The sequence below is a fragment of the Argentina silus genome (assembly GCF_951799395.1).
Source record: "Argentina silus genome assembly, chromosome: 14".
NCBI lineage: Eukaryota > Metazoa > Chordata > Actinopteri > Argentiniformes > Argentinidae > Argentina > Argentina silus.
In genome coordinates this window covers 14,836,810-14,854,292 of record NC_139668.1, presented here as the reverse complement: position 1 = coordinate 14,854,292, position 17,483 = coordinate 14,836,810, and the positions used below count along the sequence as shown (strand labels likewise).

The window sequence follows — 17,483 nt, the reverse complement described above, 5'->3', positions numbered from 1 at the left end:
AATCGTGCTGCATCAGAATGTATCTAAACGTTCAGAAACATCTTCTACCCGGACTTACAACAATGATGTGTCACCTGCATTCAGTCACCAAGACCTGATTTAAAACGCAGTTCCTTCTCTCAAATTGCAGGTAGGTTTGAAAAAAACCCTAAATAAAGGTGACATTGTTTTAAGTACTTTTGCACATCCAAATCACACATTTTAGCTTCACTTTCCAAATCCTCGTGGAGGGCGCTCATTCAAGAATCACAGACATTTTCTAATCGAATGAGTTTGTTAGATCATTTTCTAATCGAATGGATGTGCAAGTCAGAGTGTAACCGTCAGTGTACTACGAAAACAAAAAATATATCGAGCAGATAGGATCGTTTTGGTATTAAGTAATCAAATATTACCACATTATCACCACATCCATACTGTTAGTTTTGGGAAGACGTAGAGAGGAATAAAGAGGCTCAGAACAATTCAATTAACTTCTTTTTATATATCATACATAAGACTGTCTTAATATAATACAAAGGGCATTGTCATATACACAGCAAAGTCTTGACTAGATCTTACAATCTGTGGATACATGGACTTATCCTTTTCCCCATGCTGTTCAGTTTTATAGTGCATGTTGCATGTACAAAAAAAGGTGTGATAAAATGTGAAATCAAAAATGAAGGAAAACGTATTTAAATGAAATCAGAGGACTTAGGCTTCTGTAGGGTGGAGGATATAATGTCAACAAGTACTCAACAAACGTTTGTGTGAAATCCACAAACATAATAGCCTTATGGAAAAATAGAACCACGTTTTCAATCATGTGCTTCTCATATAACCAAAAAGTAAGGTTTGTGGATGTACATGCACTTACAATATACCCTGTGAAAATTATTAAGGTTTGAAGATCTAGCTTTCCCTGTTTGATTCAAACCCTACCTCATAGTGTTGTCCTGATGTAGTCAAGTACCTCTGCCTAAAGGCAATGTTACGCCACTGACTAAGAAAACAGAGGAGGTCCTGCCCACTGAATGGTCACCAAATTGACAAACATAATCAACATACCAGCAGGAGCAAGGTAGTGAGTTCTATACTTCCTTTATTAAAAAAATATAAATATATACATAAATTCTATTTCAACTATTAAAAAGGGGCTGCATTTCATGACAACTGCTCTAGATCAGAGGTCAATCAGCATGATCTGGAACAGGCGCACACTTAGTGTCACTCTGGAGTGATTTCTATTGTTTTTTTTTCTTCCTTCAATCTATATTTTGGAATGTTTAGTACCAGTATGAGTGCCAGCAAAACCACTGGCAGTTTCTTAATCTCTCAAATCATGAAGGGTATGAGAAGAAATGATTGTGATTAACCTTAAACATCCAGATAAAACCAATATCTCATTACAGGTAGCTTTATCGTTGTTTTGAAGTTATACCAAAACATGATTTCTTGTGATGGTCTCTTCTCTGGACTATGACGATAAAATGATGTCCTGCCGTATGCATGTTAAACTTAGAAGGCTGTTATGAGCAGGACTTTGGTCTAGTTACCTTTTCAGTTGACAAAAAAAAAGCATAAGAAAAAAGAATAAGCACTTCAAAAATCCCTGATATAAAATAAAATGAACCAAATTTTCTGGTTATTAACTGTAGAGTTCTAAGGACATGCATGTCTGCCTAGGCCAAGCATGTATGATCAGGACTTTAACAAGAGGGCTGACTGGCACCCTTTCCCTTTGAATAGGAACAAAGCTCACGAGGAGCTGCCCCGCCAAATCACACCAAATAATCTAACAAACTCATGGATTTACTGCAATTGTATCTACACTGCCAGAAAAATGAGACTAAAATTGTTTTGTGTTGTATGGCAGACACTAGCATGTTGACCAAATGATGTATGAAAGGCAGCAAAACCCTTTGAAATAGTATGAGGAGGAGGAGGGAGGGGAGGGAGGGAGGGGGGGATGCAGAAATAGAAATAGAATGCAGTTGTCTCTTTTGAACCATCAGCTTCTATCCAGCTACTCTGGAGCCTGCAGAGTAACTACCAATGTCTCTTAACATACCCAGGTTTAAAAAGACTCCCAAAATTAAATCTACCAATTAATATGGAAACAGTTTTGGTAAAATGTTGCAACCAAATCTGCTCGGAATATACGGTGGCAAACAGTTAAATTCAACAACGGTTTCCAGTTTTGCTAAAGCAATATATTGCAGCTGCTTTGTATTGACTTTCAAATAAGATCTTAATAAACTGCGTCAAAAGTGGTGAACTGCTACATTATTGGTTACAGACACCTATATGCTATAAAACAACTGCTTTGGTATAAAAAAATATCCAAAGGGAAAATAAATTCTTGTAAAATTCACAGCATAATTTGAGGAGAAAAAAGGCAGTCACTTAACTCAATTTTTTTTTTAGTTTTTTAGTTTTTTTTTGTTTCCATGTTTAGGATGGAGAGACTTTTGTGCAGGTGTTCTGATGAGGAACTACATGCATAAAGAAAAAAAGTAACAAAAAAAGGAAAGAAGGGACTCTGGGACAGATTGTTCTTTCCACTGCGAAATCCTTAATCTGTGAACAAGATTTCAAGGAAGTTATGTTTAGGAGGTGGGTGTGTACAATAAAGACCCTGTTAATGTGGGGCCCGGTTGATGAAGAAATCTTTGTAGAGAAAGGCCTCAAAAATGTATCATTCTTAATGACCTTTTCTGTTGTTTATTTTCCTTAAAGAATTAAGGGCTGTCTAGAGATAAAAATAGAAGAAAGCCATCTTAATTCAAATGATAATGTCCAGCTCTGTCCCATTCCAAGTCCATGAGTCATAAGGCCAAAGGGTTATCTCAGAGCCAGCCACTGACTGTCTTCCCCATACTGGGCCTGATCCTTCCGTCTCCCGAGCACATCGCTGCTCGGGTGGGTCCCAGCACACAGGGCCACGGACAGACCTCTGGGCCTGAGGGGTTCTGCTTCCCCCCTTCTCAGAATCCCCCCCCTCCCGACCGGTGTCGGCATCCACCTGCAGGGTCACCCCTCCACTGGGCCAGCGCAGGCTGTAGGAACTCCACTGCTATGTACTCCCCTCTCACAGAGTTACACAATACCAACCGACAACACGAAATATCACCGCAAATACTTCTCTCCTGGTCAAGCTACAGGGTTTTTACAAGCAGCTCTTCTGTGAAATTTCACTTTAAGAAAGGGTAAAACAATTAACAACCGGTGGAACAGAAATGTCAGATGTTCCACAGTTTGAACTAAGAGGATGTGTTAGCATTTCAACACTGACAAGCTAGCTACCTGTAAAACAGCTTCAAACTTTATCCAGAAATGCTCATCAGAAGATTTTGCCGCATAATACCAGATGGTGATTTACTTGTTACATGAATTTTGTGAAATGGCAGATGGAGGTCTCAATCTTACTATGACAATTCTGCAATATTAATATGTGCCTAATGATTGCCAAAGGAAAAAATGATGGAAATTACATATATACTTTTAACAAAGGTTCTTCTTCTCTGTAGTAAGCGGTTCAGTGATATCTCCCTTCTGACGTGAGCAGCTTTTGTTCTCGACACACTTGTAGTAAAAAACACCACCTTAAAAATGACGCACAGGGGGGGAACACGCAGCCAAACGTCAGTGCAGTCACGAGCTGGCCATGGAACTCTGCTGCACACACACTCCAGTCATGGGAGACTCCTCCCGGTCCATGCCCTGCCTCATGCCCAGGTGGCCCTCCGCTAGGTAGTGGGCTGGCCCCGTGTTTGTGCCCATGGGGTACGCGGGGTGAGCCGCCATGCCAGTCTCCTGCCGCGGGTTTGAGAAAGCGCCCAGCCCCATGCTCAGCCCGCCGTTCTGACCAAAGTCCAGGGCACCAGTGGGCAAGTGGCGGAGCTGGTAGGCCTGGTTGCCGTGGTTCCCAGTGGAAGAGGATGATGTGGAGGAAGAGGAGGCAGAGGAAGACAGGGAGGTCATGGACAGGTGGCCATGCACCACCTCCATGGAGTCCTGTGTGGAGGAGCTGTGTGTGGGCGAGGTGTAGTGGCGTGGGCGAGGCCGTGTGGCCATCACCTGCCCGTGGTGATGATGGGGGTGGGAGTGGGGGTGCAGGGCCTTGGGGTGCTGTGGGGGGACATGGAAGGTGGTCTCCTGGACTGGGTGAGTCTCTCCGGCGACCGGTTCTGATCCAACGCCGCCTCCCCACACCATGGGAGGAGGGTAAGGCTGTCTTGCCTGGCAGCACACCAGATAGAGAGATAGAAGTGGGTCAATACATATGATTTTAAAAGGCTCGCAACAAAAGTCAAATGCCATCATATTCTTAGTCAAAGCTTGTGACGGTAGAAGCTAATAAAGCACCAAATGTGTAGCTACTCAATAACAACTGTCTGTCATATTTAAAAAAAATCATACCATCAAACCATAACAACGTCACTACCACATATGATTGACAAGATTGATTCAGGGAGCACTTAAATGATTTTGATATATTGACATTGTTTTTCCGGTCCAGTTTCCAAATCAATTGCTTTTTCCGATGAGCGAGAAGGCACAGTTTGTATGCCCTACTTTGATCTGGCAGGGCTGGTTCACTCACCTGTGGGCAGAGGGTGTCACCGTCAATGGCCGGCATGGGCGCGCCAAAGTGCCCTCCGCTGTGCAGGTGGTGATGGGTAGGGTCGGACCTCGCTCTGCCACTGGTGCTCGTCCCAGAAGATCCTCCTACAGGCAAAAAAATAACTCATCCGTAACAAGGTAACTCACTTAAGCACGACCGTTGGTTGAAGAATTATCAAAAAACGAATAATAGATTCATTGATATGTCAATAAAACACACACACACAAAAATAAGTTGCAACAATGTAGGTTGTTGTTCACAGTTGTCTATCCCTCGCCTGCCGAGGGCAAACCTGGTCAGTGTCCCTTCACTGACCGACTCTGTTCACTGTCATGGTTGAAACCTGTCTTACTGCGACGATAAGCTTGAACATATACAGAAATCCACAGAACTTGATGTTGAAAAAGAAACACAAAGTCATGCTTTCCCACCAGTGCGGTGTAAACCAACGATTCAGAGACCGACTGCAGTTCAACGGAAAACAAAGAAGTACGACTTGCAAAGGTGGAGCCAGGTTCTATTACCTGAACTAGAGGAGGTGCTGGAGGTGGTTCCAGAAGACTGGGACTGCTCCAGCGCGGGGCTGGTGGACACGCTGCTGCTCGTGTTGGTCCCCTCGTCCGCAGTCTTCTTGAAGAAGCTGTGCTGCAGGGCGTAGTAGGGCTGGATGCGGCTCTTGGGGTCGTAGTCCAACATCCGGAGGATCAGGTCCTTGAACTTCAAGTAGTCAGCGACAGCGTGACCAGACTCCCCCGCACGCCGGCCTCCCGGACCCCCGGCCTCTACACCCAGGATGGAGTGGAGCTTCCGCGAGGCTGGAGGCTTATACTGCTCAAGGATTGGTACACAAGAGAGAGGTCCAGGGTGTAAGCTTAGCTACCTTTGACATTCAAGAAAAGGGACTCACAGGATCAACTGAATCCATATTATACACAAGACCAAGAGAGGATATTTCATAACCCCCATATTTCATAACCCTCATACATCCACACATTTAAAAGGTATACTCAGCAATATTTGTATGTGCTATAGTTAAATCAGGAGGCCTACCCCCCCTACGTTGAAGCAGCAGCAGAGCACCGTGAGTGGACACCACATTTTACCCAGGTGCTCCACATAGATATTCAGGTCTTTTACCCCAGCAGCTATAAGACGTGTTAATGATTCGCTGTCGTCTGTTGCTGGTGGATAATGTATTGCTCTTTTGCACGTTACAATCGCTGTTTCCTAGTTGTGAATAATAGTGTTGTTATGATATGGCACTGCATGTTTTGTGGTTTTGCACTTAGTGTCTTATGGGTGCGTTTCATTTCACGTTCATTTTTTGTTTACTGTGTTTTTATATTTACTGTCTGTTTTGTGGTCCCTTCATATATATATATATATGCTGCTGAAAACAAATTTCAGTTTTGATAATGCAATCTTGCACCATGTTGTTAAAAAATCCTCGGGAGAACCCTTTAGCTATTCTATAGGCATCGGTGCATCAGCACAGCAACGAAATAGCTGCATGACAAAAAGGCTGGCGAGTGAGGGACCGTGCCACGTCATTTCACTTCCTTTAACATTACACTGCGAGTGGACGGCTGCTCCGTGTGCACTTCTCACAGTGATGACCCTGTCAGGCCACCGTAGGACACTCACCCTTTTGCCATCTTTGGTCTTCTTAACACTCCATGTGCCATCCGACAGCTTCTCAAAGAACTTCCTGGCTTTTGGGGCTAGGTCCATAATGTGATTGGGCGGGATTCCAAGAACTTCGACTATCTTATTCATCTGGTCCACCTGAGAATTTGTTGTTCAGAAATACAGAAGGTTAGAGCGTATTACTAATCTGCAGTGACCAAAATGAATGTTGTAGATGCTAGTATTGTAGGTGGTAGTTTTACTTATATATTACAGTGGTAAACATAAATCATAGCTTCTAAAGCTTGGCACTGACTTAAGTGATTATTTCAGACCCAGTTAGTCAAGTGCATCATACCTCATTGGCTCCACTGAAGAGGGGCTCTCCCGTGTGCATCTCCACCAGGATGCAGCCCAGGGACCACATGTCAATGGCCAGGTCATAGGGCATTCCCAGTAGCACCTCTGGGGAGCGGTAGAAGCGACTCTGGATGTACTGGTATATCTGAGAAAGGAGACAGAGTCACACACCCCTTCTCTTCTGCAGAGCAGCATCCGTTGATGTGGATATGCTCTTATTATGCTCAGCTAAGAACATCTGGCTGAGGAAAATAAGAGGTATGCTCAACTACTTGGCCGAAGCAATATACACAACCAGGTTTACACTTTTTTTGGTCAAACAAATGAACAGGGCAGAAAGTTGTAGATATATACCCTCTGTCCCAGTTGACAGGAGCTGCCAAAGTCCACTATTTTGATGGCACTCCGTTTGGGGTTGCACAGCAGGATGTTCTCGGGCTTCAGGTCACAGTGGATGATGCTGAGCTCGGGCGTGGCCAGGAACAGCAGCGCTGTGCACAGCTGCTGGGCAAACTTCCGGGTCAGGTTCAACGAGACGCCGCGGAAATTTGTGTTCCGCAGCAGGTCGTACAAGTTGTACGACAGCATCTCAAACACGAGGCAGAGGTGGTTCCGGAACATGAAGTGGCGCTTAAGGTGAACTAAATTAGGAGAGGGGAAAAAAAGTGATATCTCCAGTCAGTCAACAGAGGCTGACAATCAAGAGAAATTGAGAAAGCAAAGACTGCCCCATAGAGATGTAGGCTGTCATTCGATAGAAAGAGAGGAGTTCATTACCTATGTAGTATTTCATCTCTGTGTCATGTTTGTTCATGAGCTCTAGGAGGCGTACTTCGATCTGAGCTTGATTGAGAAAAGCTTTCTTGTTCTTGATGATCTTAATGGCAACCCACTCCTGCTCTGCACGGTCATAAGCCTTCACAACCTGTGTCAATTAAAACAAAACATAGATTCAACATAAAACATAGACTTGCGCACATCAGTATGTTGATCCCTACTCGCACTGCCCAAGTTATCGATTCAAAAAGATTTTTGTAGTTTTTAATCTTACAGGCCATGGAGGTTGAACAATATGCGAGATCAAAGACATCCACACATTGGACAAAATATATTAATCAAAAACAACACATACACAAGTACTCCTATTCCAGGAAAAGGAAGTATTACCTGTCCAAATGACCCTTTGCCAATCAAGGAGTCAATTTCATAGCGGTCCATCCATTTCTCGCCATTCTTGACGATGTAATCGTAATTGTCATCATCGTAGCCATCGTTGAAGACTTTCCTCTCCTTCTTGTGACTCGAGTCTTCGCCCTGACCCTGTTGGTGTCGTCTCTTCTTTTTTGCATAATACACCTGAGGCGCGAAGGACACCAAGAGAGACGTGAGAAAATAGACTACACTAGCTCCATGGAAACATGACATATACAACGTGACATACTCATTGTAATACACAGTGATTGTGATTATCAAAACCCAGAATGGCCGGTCTCACCTCATTGATGTGTTTATAAGTTTTGATAAGGTCAATGGAAAGCTTCCTCAGGGGAGCCGAAGTTGCGTCACGAAAGCACTGGGGCATGTGCCTCTGCAATAACCAATCATAAGAGGAAAACCACAGTCATATCTCTTGATAATTTCTTAAACTTAGCAAACAAGAATGATGATTTTGAGTGACACGCTCTACTTTTCATTTAGCAGGTAGGTGTGAGTATATGTATGTAGTCTCTGCATTAAGTTATTGTTATTATGACAAACTCCTGATGGGCAGGTCCGTGTGTAATGTTCCTTGGTGTACTGTAACCTGATTGGCAGGTGCGTGTGTAATGTTCCTTGGTGTACTGTACCTGATTGGCAGTGAGCTGTTGGGTCTGTTCACTGTACGGTAGGACCGCAGCAGACTGGTCAGTGCTCGGCTGGTGGCGGTCACTGTACTGCTGGTGCGTATGGGGCATTGGAGCAGCCATCTGAAGACCAGCAGCGTGGAAAGAAAAAGAGGGCGCAAGCCGGACGGACGAAGGTTTGCATGCTGAAGTCTCTCCTCCTGAAAGAGAACGCTGCCATGAGTTTGTGAAACTAAATCAAATAAAAAAAGGACTTTATACTCATTTATCCAGAAGTAGTGATGTGCATTACTCAATTTGACTTTCTCTCAGTGAAGTGCATGTTTCCTTTTGTGACAAATTGATTTAAATTCCTCTTCAAGAGGTCTGGGAGTGTAGTGTACTGGCCTGGGCACCCTTTAGAATACCCATTAGAATCCTCACAGTGCAGTATGACCAACAATGATCATCAACTCTCTTGAAACAGGATGGTCATGCATTCATACTTACATGCTGTATTCTGTGATATTTACCATATGCAAAAAAAAAAAAGGAAAAAAGATGAAAAAAAGACTAATCTCTTGCTGTTAATTCCTGCAATAGTTCAATGTATGCATGTTTTTTGTACAGACATCCATGAGAGGGTGCTGAAAATACAAGCCCTACTGGAATGTACTGAGTCCATGGTTTATATTACAATGTATCTAGCCTATATCTTTCTGCATTGAGGAAAAGCAAAAAATGAAATCTATAGCAAATGTCCATTAACTAAATATGGTCATTTGGTATGAAAAAGGGTATTAAATATAGACATTTAGATAAAGAATAGAAAAAAAAACATCTATTATACCCTCTGTTGTGAATCATCTTCCTTTTTAAGTGAAAAGAAATCAGAAAATGATTAAGTAGAATGCTCATCTATGAGAATCTCTCACCAGACAACACAATTCACCAGTGCTACACAGTAACCACTATTCAGAATCCCAGCAACAGCACCTAATTAGCATAGCCTATCACCACAGAGATACAGCGTGATTTGGCAAGCCCATCAATGCACAGGCCAATCACAACGCAGTATGCAAATAGCCTACTTTTGTTGCCAGGGCAGAGCTGCTCCCATTTTCCAATGAGAAAACAAGAAATAAACAAGAAATAAAATTGAACTTTGGCACACTTAGAGGCTGCTTTCAACACACTAGAGCCTGACAGCAAAATAGCAGCACAGCCCAAAACCTGCACTCCATCTGAGAGCGCTAGAAACAGAGCTGACCCAGCTGTGGAGGAGGAAAAAAAATAACATACATCCAATAACAGAAATTGAGAGAACATAGTTACATTTTAAGACAATTTGGAAATGAAAATTATAGAAATCTTGCTTCACGCCTAACAGGTCCTAGTCAAAATGATAATATTTTTAAGTACACATCTAAAGTGGATTTGTGGGGATGATCCCAGGTGTCAAACAAAAGATAGTGTGATCCTGATACTCACGAAAGGCAGTACAGTATTGTTGTTTCTAAATTGGTCATTGTAATATCCAGCATTATTACATCTGGGCATAAACGTCAATGGATGGTCATCTTACACCTGCCCTTGTTAAAGTCACTGTTAAATGACGAGGTTTAGACCAGTTGTTCAAGCGCACAAAAAGTAAAAGACTGATCTGTAAGGATTACTGTCATTTCTTTCTTTGTCGTCTACTTTCTTGGCTGACATATTGAGGTGCATGGTGCTATTTTAAACTTCACTCCATTTCATGTAATCCCATATCCAAATTGTAAGCTTAATAATGCAACAGAAATTCCTGGGAGCATGCACTGTAATGGTCGAGAACATAGCCAGGCAGAGGTAATCAAGTATTGAAAGAGACTGAATTCTGAACACATGGAATAAATCATAGCAAACTAATCTAGGGTTATCGCAACACATATCTATTTGGAGAAGTTTCATTTAGGGTGGAAATATATGTTTGCATAGTTCAGACAATACATGTCCAGTATTATGTGATACATACCAACACATGATACTGAAAACTGAGATTTTGTTTGGCGTTTGCAGGTAGATTAATTTATAAATGCAAGGATGTGGTTGGGGCCTGTCAATGAGGAAATAAGCTAATTGAAAAAAGAAGAAGAGTAAAGAAACTACCCCCTCCCCACCAAAGAGTAAAGACTTGAGATGTTGCAGCTTCTAACCTGGATGCATCGTCTCCTGTAAAATGTCATATCATCCTGGGAGGAGAGTCCAGCAGCAAACCACAACCCACTACAAAGAATAAAAACAGATCATTATGATTGTGCATTTTAGGGTGGGATCTGCAGAACTTTCACGAAGCGTTTAAAACTTTGGTGGGGGGAAAGGGATAGCGAAAGGCAAGTGCTGACCCACATTCATAAATTGAGAAGATATGCATTGGAACATTTACTAATTTCAAGTTTTCAGAACAGACTGAATTGAAGATTGAATGACTACATAAAGGGAGTCACAATGCCTAGACAAATAATCATATTAATACAAGATGCTCAAGTTCAGGAACATGGTTCGAAGAGGCATAGATGCCATCCTTACAATCATGTCAAATCAACTTTACTATTGTTGTGGATAGTGTGGATAGATCTTGTTAAACTGGATATCTCCTCTCAGAATGTCCATACTCAATGTCAAATGTTACCCTAATACATGAAGAGAAGTAACTTGTTCAATCTGTTCAATTTCACCTTGATCAGACATTGAATAGCTAGATATTGATGCATATTCCACTTGCAAAGCATGATTATGCACAATTGCATTGCTGTACAAACAATCCATCTGAAACAAAACTGTATGACTCAAAATTACAAAACACAATGTTGTGATATGCATATCTTGCTAAGCTAGGCTATATAGTGAACTTCAGACAGGGTTCCAACTGTGCCAATGTATAGGCCTAAACAAATGAGGTATAAATCATAATTAACATTTGAAACATTCCCCGTTTTCAGGACCGACTTATGAACAGTTCCTTTCCTGGCTTCTTTTCATCAAGGCATACAACAGGCCTACATGGGTGCGAATACAGCAGTCTCATTTTCGAATACACGAAGATATAAATCCAAAGCCTTATCCTCTGACAAATGATTAGGACAATTCTAAAACATTTTCAATAAAATGATTCGCCTCCGTTAGCTAGATACACACATTGAGGGCAGGCTGACATTTCATCAATTCAAAATAACGAATGTGTCCCGTAGCTAGTTAGCTACACGTACTTACAATTGATGGAGTGTTTCTCGTCATGGTTGAAATTAAGAAAGCAAATCATCAGGGTACTTTAGCCTTAACCTCACTTGCAAAAACGTCAGTGGCAAAGCCTCCATTTACAATGACAAACGAACTAGCTACCCTACGAGCTTAGTAAGGCAGGCAAGCATGAGTCCTCTCGCCAGCGAGTGCGGTGACGATGTGTTCAACGAGCTGTATGGGCCTAAGGTTAGATCACCATAGCTAGCAAGCTGCAAGCCAATAGACAATCCCAATAACGTTATACCACGCCGACGTTGGCTGTCAAGCACAATTTTCTATACACATTTCCCAACTCCTAAACTTTGAGGAATTCAGCTAGTTTAACACAATCCGACGATAATACATTAGCAAACTGGCACTAATGTTAGCTGGCTTACAACAGCTATATTGGCTAGCGTTATATCAAACAGGTAGGCTAGCTAGCCGGGCCAAGTTATAAGCTTAACAATCAGAGCACAAGGATATGTCTAGCCAACTCCCGATAATGAGAATTCACGTCAACTGGTAGTGAGTAAGAATTCACGTCAATCATCCTCCATCCGGCCGCTGCAATGATTGCTTGCAAGTGATCAGCTAGTTTAGCCAGTAAGTAAAGAAGCTAGCTTGCTAAAGTTCACTTACTGGCATGCCACACAAGATTTAAGCAAGCTTTATCCCACAGAAGATTGACATGCTTAGTTACTCAAGAGCTCACCTCTGATGGCACGATCTTCATTTAAAGTCCAATAATCTGTATTATGCGGAAATGTATCCAGTTTGAGTTTCTTCGCCCCCAGTGACAGCTAGCTAGCCAGTCAACCCAATTCCTCTGTAACGCGAAGGTGAAAATCCCCCTCCTCTGGCCAGCCAGGGTAAAAAATGGTCAGCCAAGTCGTGGTCTAGCTAACTTCTTATCGATCAAACGCCTTCCACACCAACAGCATTAGCTAGTTAGCCACCCCACTTCGACTCGCATCAGCTGATGACTAGCAGTAAGGTTAGCTAGCTTAGTAGCTAGCTAGCTAGCTACCTCGCATGCTAACTAGCTAGTTCACTAAACGAATGTGGCTAGCTAACTAGCCAGCTAGCAGGATTCTGTAGCTTCCGCTAAATAAACGTTTGCTCGCTACATTCAAATTTGACGTTTTCTTCCAAATTCAGCACAGGAAATAAATGCGTAGGCAATCATAACAACAAATGTCCAGGATCCCAAAAATGCGAAACAAAAATCGTGTCCTCGGATATACGCTTATTTTGGACAAGAATTTTATGTCAATTTTCACAAAATGGCGCGCGTTCCAAACCTGCGCAGTGAACCGGCCCGGTAGACCAGGGACACGGACAACTGAGTTAGTGTGGCGCCGCCTAAATGCTCAAACTAAGCTTAATCATTCATTTTCTTAATCCGATCCATTCGACGCATTGTTTTCATCGCAAAAGTCAACGGTATATCCAGTGACTGCATTATTATTCCGGCGGGAAGGGAGAAGATTTGAAAAGAACTGAAAAAAAATCCTTCTGACAAAATGGCGATGGCCTGAATTGTTACCATGGCAACTGTCAATCAAATTAGAAAATCCCCGGATGAACAAATGACGAATAAAATCCAACGTTGCTAACTTGTCAATCAGTGACAGGTCAAGCGAAGACCTTTTTGGGCCTTACCACAGTCAAGTCAGTAAAGGGGTTATCTCATCTCAAAATATATTTTAATGTAGGCCAACATTATGTTTTATTGAAGTACTTTATTTGTCATAATCAAAGGTTCATGAGATTCTAATAAAAATCACACTTTTCAATATTCTTTTTCAAAAAATGTCATTTTGTAAATGGGCTCATACTATCCTACATGTTTTAAACTAAAAGAGACTTAAGAAATTTACATTTTCTCCCAGGTTACTCAAAAAAACAGGATGTTTAATCAAAAATGTAATAAAAATGAAATCAGTTGTTCATATTGTGAGTTCCAATGTGTATAGAATAAGATCTTTGAAAATTATCGTGCTGTATATTTTATGAAGTGTCTCAGACGTATACGAGTAAATTGTGTGTATTTCTGTTACAACCGTCATTGTCTATGTGGATATACATACTGTATACTGTATATATATGTCTGAGAAAAACAAAAAGGCTGGAATCATCTTTCACTGGCTTTCATTCATTCTACAGAAATTGTGCAAATTGGGGGTATGAAAAACATCTGAAATAAAGAATAAACAAGATCTTTAACATGATTCAACATGATGTGTTAGAGGTGTTTTTTTATAGCATTTTGATACATGACCGACTCATTTTCTTATGGAATATAACTAATATAATATAACTACTGATCCTCTTGAAAATTCAAGTGAATTTGTCACCAATTTATTTTCATTATATCCGTCGTTTTGGTAGTGACATCATGGTTACAGTTGTGACAACAGTGCTTGAAATATGGTAATATTGTTTATCATATCAAGAATTGGTTTAGCTACAATCTGCATGGAGGACCAGAAAAAATACATGGAAATTGACTTTTGTATCTCTCAGCAACCGTCAATGAGTCGAGTAGCAATACTGAATTATTGTGTCACATAGATGCAAATTATCTGTAAATGGAAGGACAACAACTAAATGATTTAAGATTTATTTAGACTCATAGATATGTTGATCAGCCAAACAAGTGGATATTTATTACGTTTATGATATATAATAAGACAAAATATAGCAATCTGTCACTATTGAATCAGTGCCACTCCTGCAACAAAATGTTCAAGGCCAACATAGATGCCCCAAGAGTCGTTAACTGTAGTGTACAGCATATGCAAATTCCTACCTATAAAGGGTGCTATAACAGGTGCTATAACATGTGACTTAGAATAGCTTAGAAATGATCTGTGGGACATCTATGTGGACCATTTATGTGGTTTACAAGGGTTTTTATGAACCTTTAAAGTTATCTATTTAAAATTGGGACTGAATATATTTTTCCATCACTAGTGACGTTTCGGTTGTGACAAAACATCTAATTTCCACTCTCCCAAGCAATTATTTCTTATATATGACTACTTCTCTGGTTTATCTAACAGATATCCATTCAATGTTCAAATCCAGAAAATCCATATGTGTATAGATTTGGCAATGGAACCTGTTCATGTTGTGAAGTTTCATAAAACCATATTGAAATTTTCTGACTTCATCTGTAGAATTCTTAAAAATGCTTTAAGTTACACCAATCAGCATTTGGTCACAATAGAGAGGGATGCTACCTCTTTCTTCTGGTCATATTATTGAGGTTGTGACTTATGGCATATTTAATCTGGAGCTTTAAAAACAATGTGTTTCGGTACTGACCTCAAAACTGGGGACAGCATTTTTAAGAGTTTGTTTCTCAAAATGTGCAACATATACAGTATCCTCATATTTCGATTTCCTATCACAACAGATCAAGATCTTTCATTGATCGGACATAGATTTAAAGGTTACAAAAATCTTTAATTGCTTTATTTTTCAACGTAATCTTTCTGACCCAAGGCTAGGGACATAAACTCGCAATAGAAAGTAGTATAAAAACACTGATTATGTATAACATTGGAAAATCAATATGTTGTTTATTGATTTAGGCTAAATCAGAACAAACTTGATATAATTTAATATCAAGAGTCTGGACATTTAATTATTTTGAATATTTTGTTATTGATCGGCACCATTTCTGTAGAATGACCTATAAAACGTATTGGGATACTTCCAGAGAATAACTGTACATTTAAGGCAGGAGGGCTTATACATTTCATTTCAAGATGGCAACAAGCCTGAATCAAGCCGTTTCAGCCAAAAATTGCTGTTTCAAACCTCTATTGGCACATATAATTTCCATAAAGTACAAGGCTACTAGCCTGTTAGGATTAGTTAAGCCTATTTCACACTATGGGGCCGACATGAGCAGTGCTATCCCGTGCCAGAACTCATTGAGTAAGGCTTGGTGGAGAACAGCCTCCTTTCATTTCACATTGCCTATTAAAGCTCTATTAGGGTGGGAGCTGAAGAAAATAATTATTCATATAAATGTTTCATTTTAGTCATTTAGTAGATGCTCTTATCGAGAGCGACTTACAATAATTACTTTCGTCTGAAGTAAGTGAATCAACTGTTCATCACAATCATCACAAGTGAAACAATAAGAATAATTTCTATTCAGAAATTACAACACTTTTTATGCATAGTCCCCCTATTTTACCGTACCCAAAAGTAATGGGACAATTGGGCTTGACAGATGTTTCTGGTAAGTCAGGTGTGTTCCGTCACATCATTTGTGCAGGCATAAGAGAGCTGTCAATTTCTAATATTGATTCTAGGCTTTGCATTTGCCTTTGAGTCTGCTATTGGTGTCTGTCAACATTAGGACCAAAGAGGTGTCAATGGTCAAGGAAGCCATTATTAGGCTGAAATATCAGAATCAAATATCAGAAACATAGTCAAAGCCTTAGGCTTGCCAAAATCAACCGTTTGGAACATTATTCAAAAGAAAAAAAAGCTTGCAGAGTTCCGGAAAAAGTCCTTATGGACAGATAGAGCTCAAGTGCAAGCAAAAGCCTCAAAATTAATTGGATGGCACTACATCATACAATAAGACAATGACCCAAAACATACTTCCACAGCAACTAGGGAGTTTTTCAAGGGCACAAAGTGGAAAGGTCTTGACTGGCCAAGCCAATCTTCAGATTTAAATCCAATTGAACATGCATTTCATTTCCACAGAAAAGAAGAAAAAAAGAAAGGGGCATCAATGGCGTGGAGGCCAGGGAAAAAGGTGGGTTTTATGACACGATCAATGGTGATGGATTCAGAGTCACAGATGGATGGGGGGAGTGAGTTCCAGAGCCTGGGGCAGCCTTGGAGAATGCCCTCTCACCAAAACTGTGGAGGTTCGGAATTGGGGATGATGAGGTGACCAGCAGTGGAGGACATTAGTGACCGGGTGGGTTGGTGGGGGAGTAGGAGGTCATATAGGCAGTTGGTGGAGTGCTTTGTAGGTCAGGAGTAGGATTTCGTAGTTGATACAGTGTTTGACAGGGAGCCAGTGGAGGTCATGGAGAACAGGGTTAGAGTTCTGGACCATCTGTAATTGACTGAGGGAGCAGGGGATGACGCCAAAAAGACGTGGGTTGCAGTAGTCCAGGTGGGTGCACGTGAAAGAGTGGATAAGTGTTTCTGCAGCAGGGCGGGAAAGGGAGAGCTGGATTTTGTCAATATTGCGAAGCTGGAAGTATTAGACTTTCAAGAAACCTATCCCTGTTAGAGGCATAGGCCTATGTTAAAGGGATATGATATCCCTGCAACCTGTTAATATGGTAAAATATAGGCAACCTGGGTCTAATCAATTAAACTTGTAAATGAGGCATCAGATTGTCATATTATAATGGATTATGAAATGGTTGTTCTTGGGTTTCTGAATGATGATTTGGTATGTTCTTTGACCAGAGGATGGCAGCATAACTTCTATCTTAATGGTCTATGTGGATTACGCTTACAGTGTCTCAATCCCTGCTTGAACCAGTTATCGAAGTGTAACTACGACTACGCTGCAGAGTGCATGTCTGTGTTTGTCCCTGTTTATGTTGTGGTACTATAGATCTCTGGTCCACGCTGAAGGAGGAGGAATTCAAAAGGGGGCTATAATGGGAATGTCCCGCTGTTGTAAAATCAGAATGTTGTTACTTGTTCCTGACATGATCAATTCATGAATGAAATAGCATTTGAATTATTTCCATTGATTATCATACACAGCTGAATGACTCAAGAACAAATACAAGATTCTCTCTGGA

The 17,483-nt window shown here is 41.0% G+C and overlaps 1 protein-coding gene across 3 annotated transcripts; it reads right to left on the bottom strand.

Annotated features, from left to right (window-relative positions):
• Positions 1–464: 464 nt before the first annotated feature.
• dyrk1ab (dual-specificity tyrosine-(Y)-phosphorylation regulated kinase 1A, b) lies at positions 465–13,203 on the bottom strand. Of its 3 annotated transcripts, none has more exons than XM_083685233.1 (12): positions 12,395–13,203; positions 10,614–10,683; positions 8,443–8,639; positions 8,091–8,183; positions 7,763–7,951; positions 7,373–7,520; positions 6,950–7,236; positions 6,594–6,740; positions 6,254–6,394; positions 5,134–5,437; positions 4,589–4,713; positions 465–4,224 (listed from the first exon to the last, which is right to left on the bottom strand). In XM_083685233.1, exons 2-12 carry the CDS (start codon positions 10,621–10,623, stop codon positions 3,637–3,639), a joined length of 2,229 nt encoding a protein of 742 aa, XP_083541359.1. In that variant the 5' UTR covers positions 10,624–10,683; positions 12,395–13,203; the 3' UTR covers positions 465–3,636. The 3 variants fall into 3 exon arrangements, with proteins under 3 accessions (XP_083541359.1, XP_083541360.1, XP_083541361.1); XM_083685234.1 differs by lacking the exon at positions 12,395–13,203 and adding an exon at positions 11,671–11,763; XM_083685235.1 differs by lacking the exon at positions 10,614–10,683.
• Positions 13,204–17,483: the final 4,280 nt, after the last annotated feature.

Excerpts from the sequence above, each read along its gene's own strand:
- dyrk1ab (XM_083685233.1), bottom strand. Across the intron at positions 7,237-7,372 it reads AGAGATGAAATACTACATAG|TTCACCTTAAGCGCCACTTC; the intron begins GTAATGAACTCC and ends CTCCTAATTTAG. Across the intron at positions 6,741-6,949 it reads CCTGTCAACTGGGACAGAGG|ATATACCAGTACATCCAGAG; the intron begins GTATATATCTAC and ends CTCCTTTCTCAG.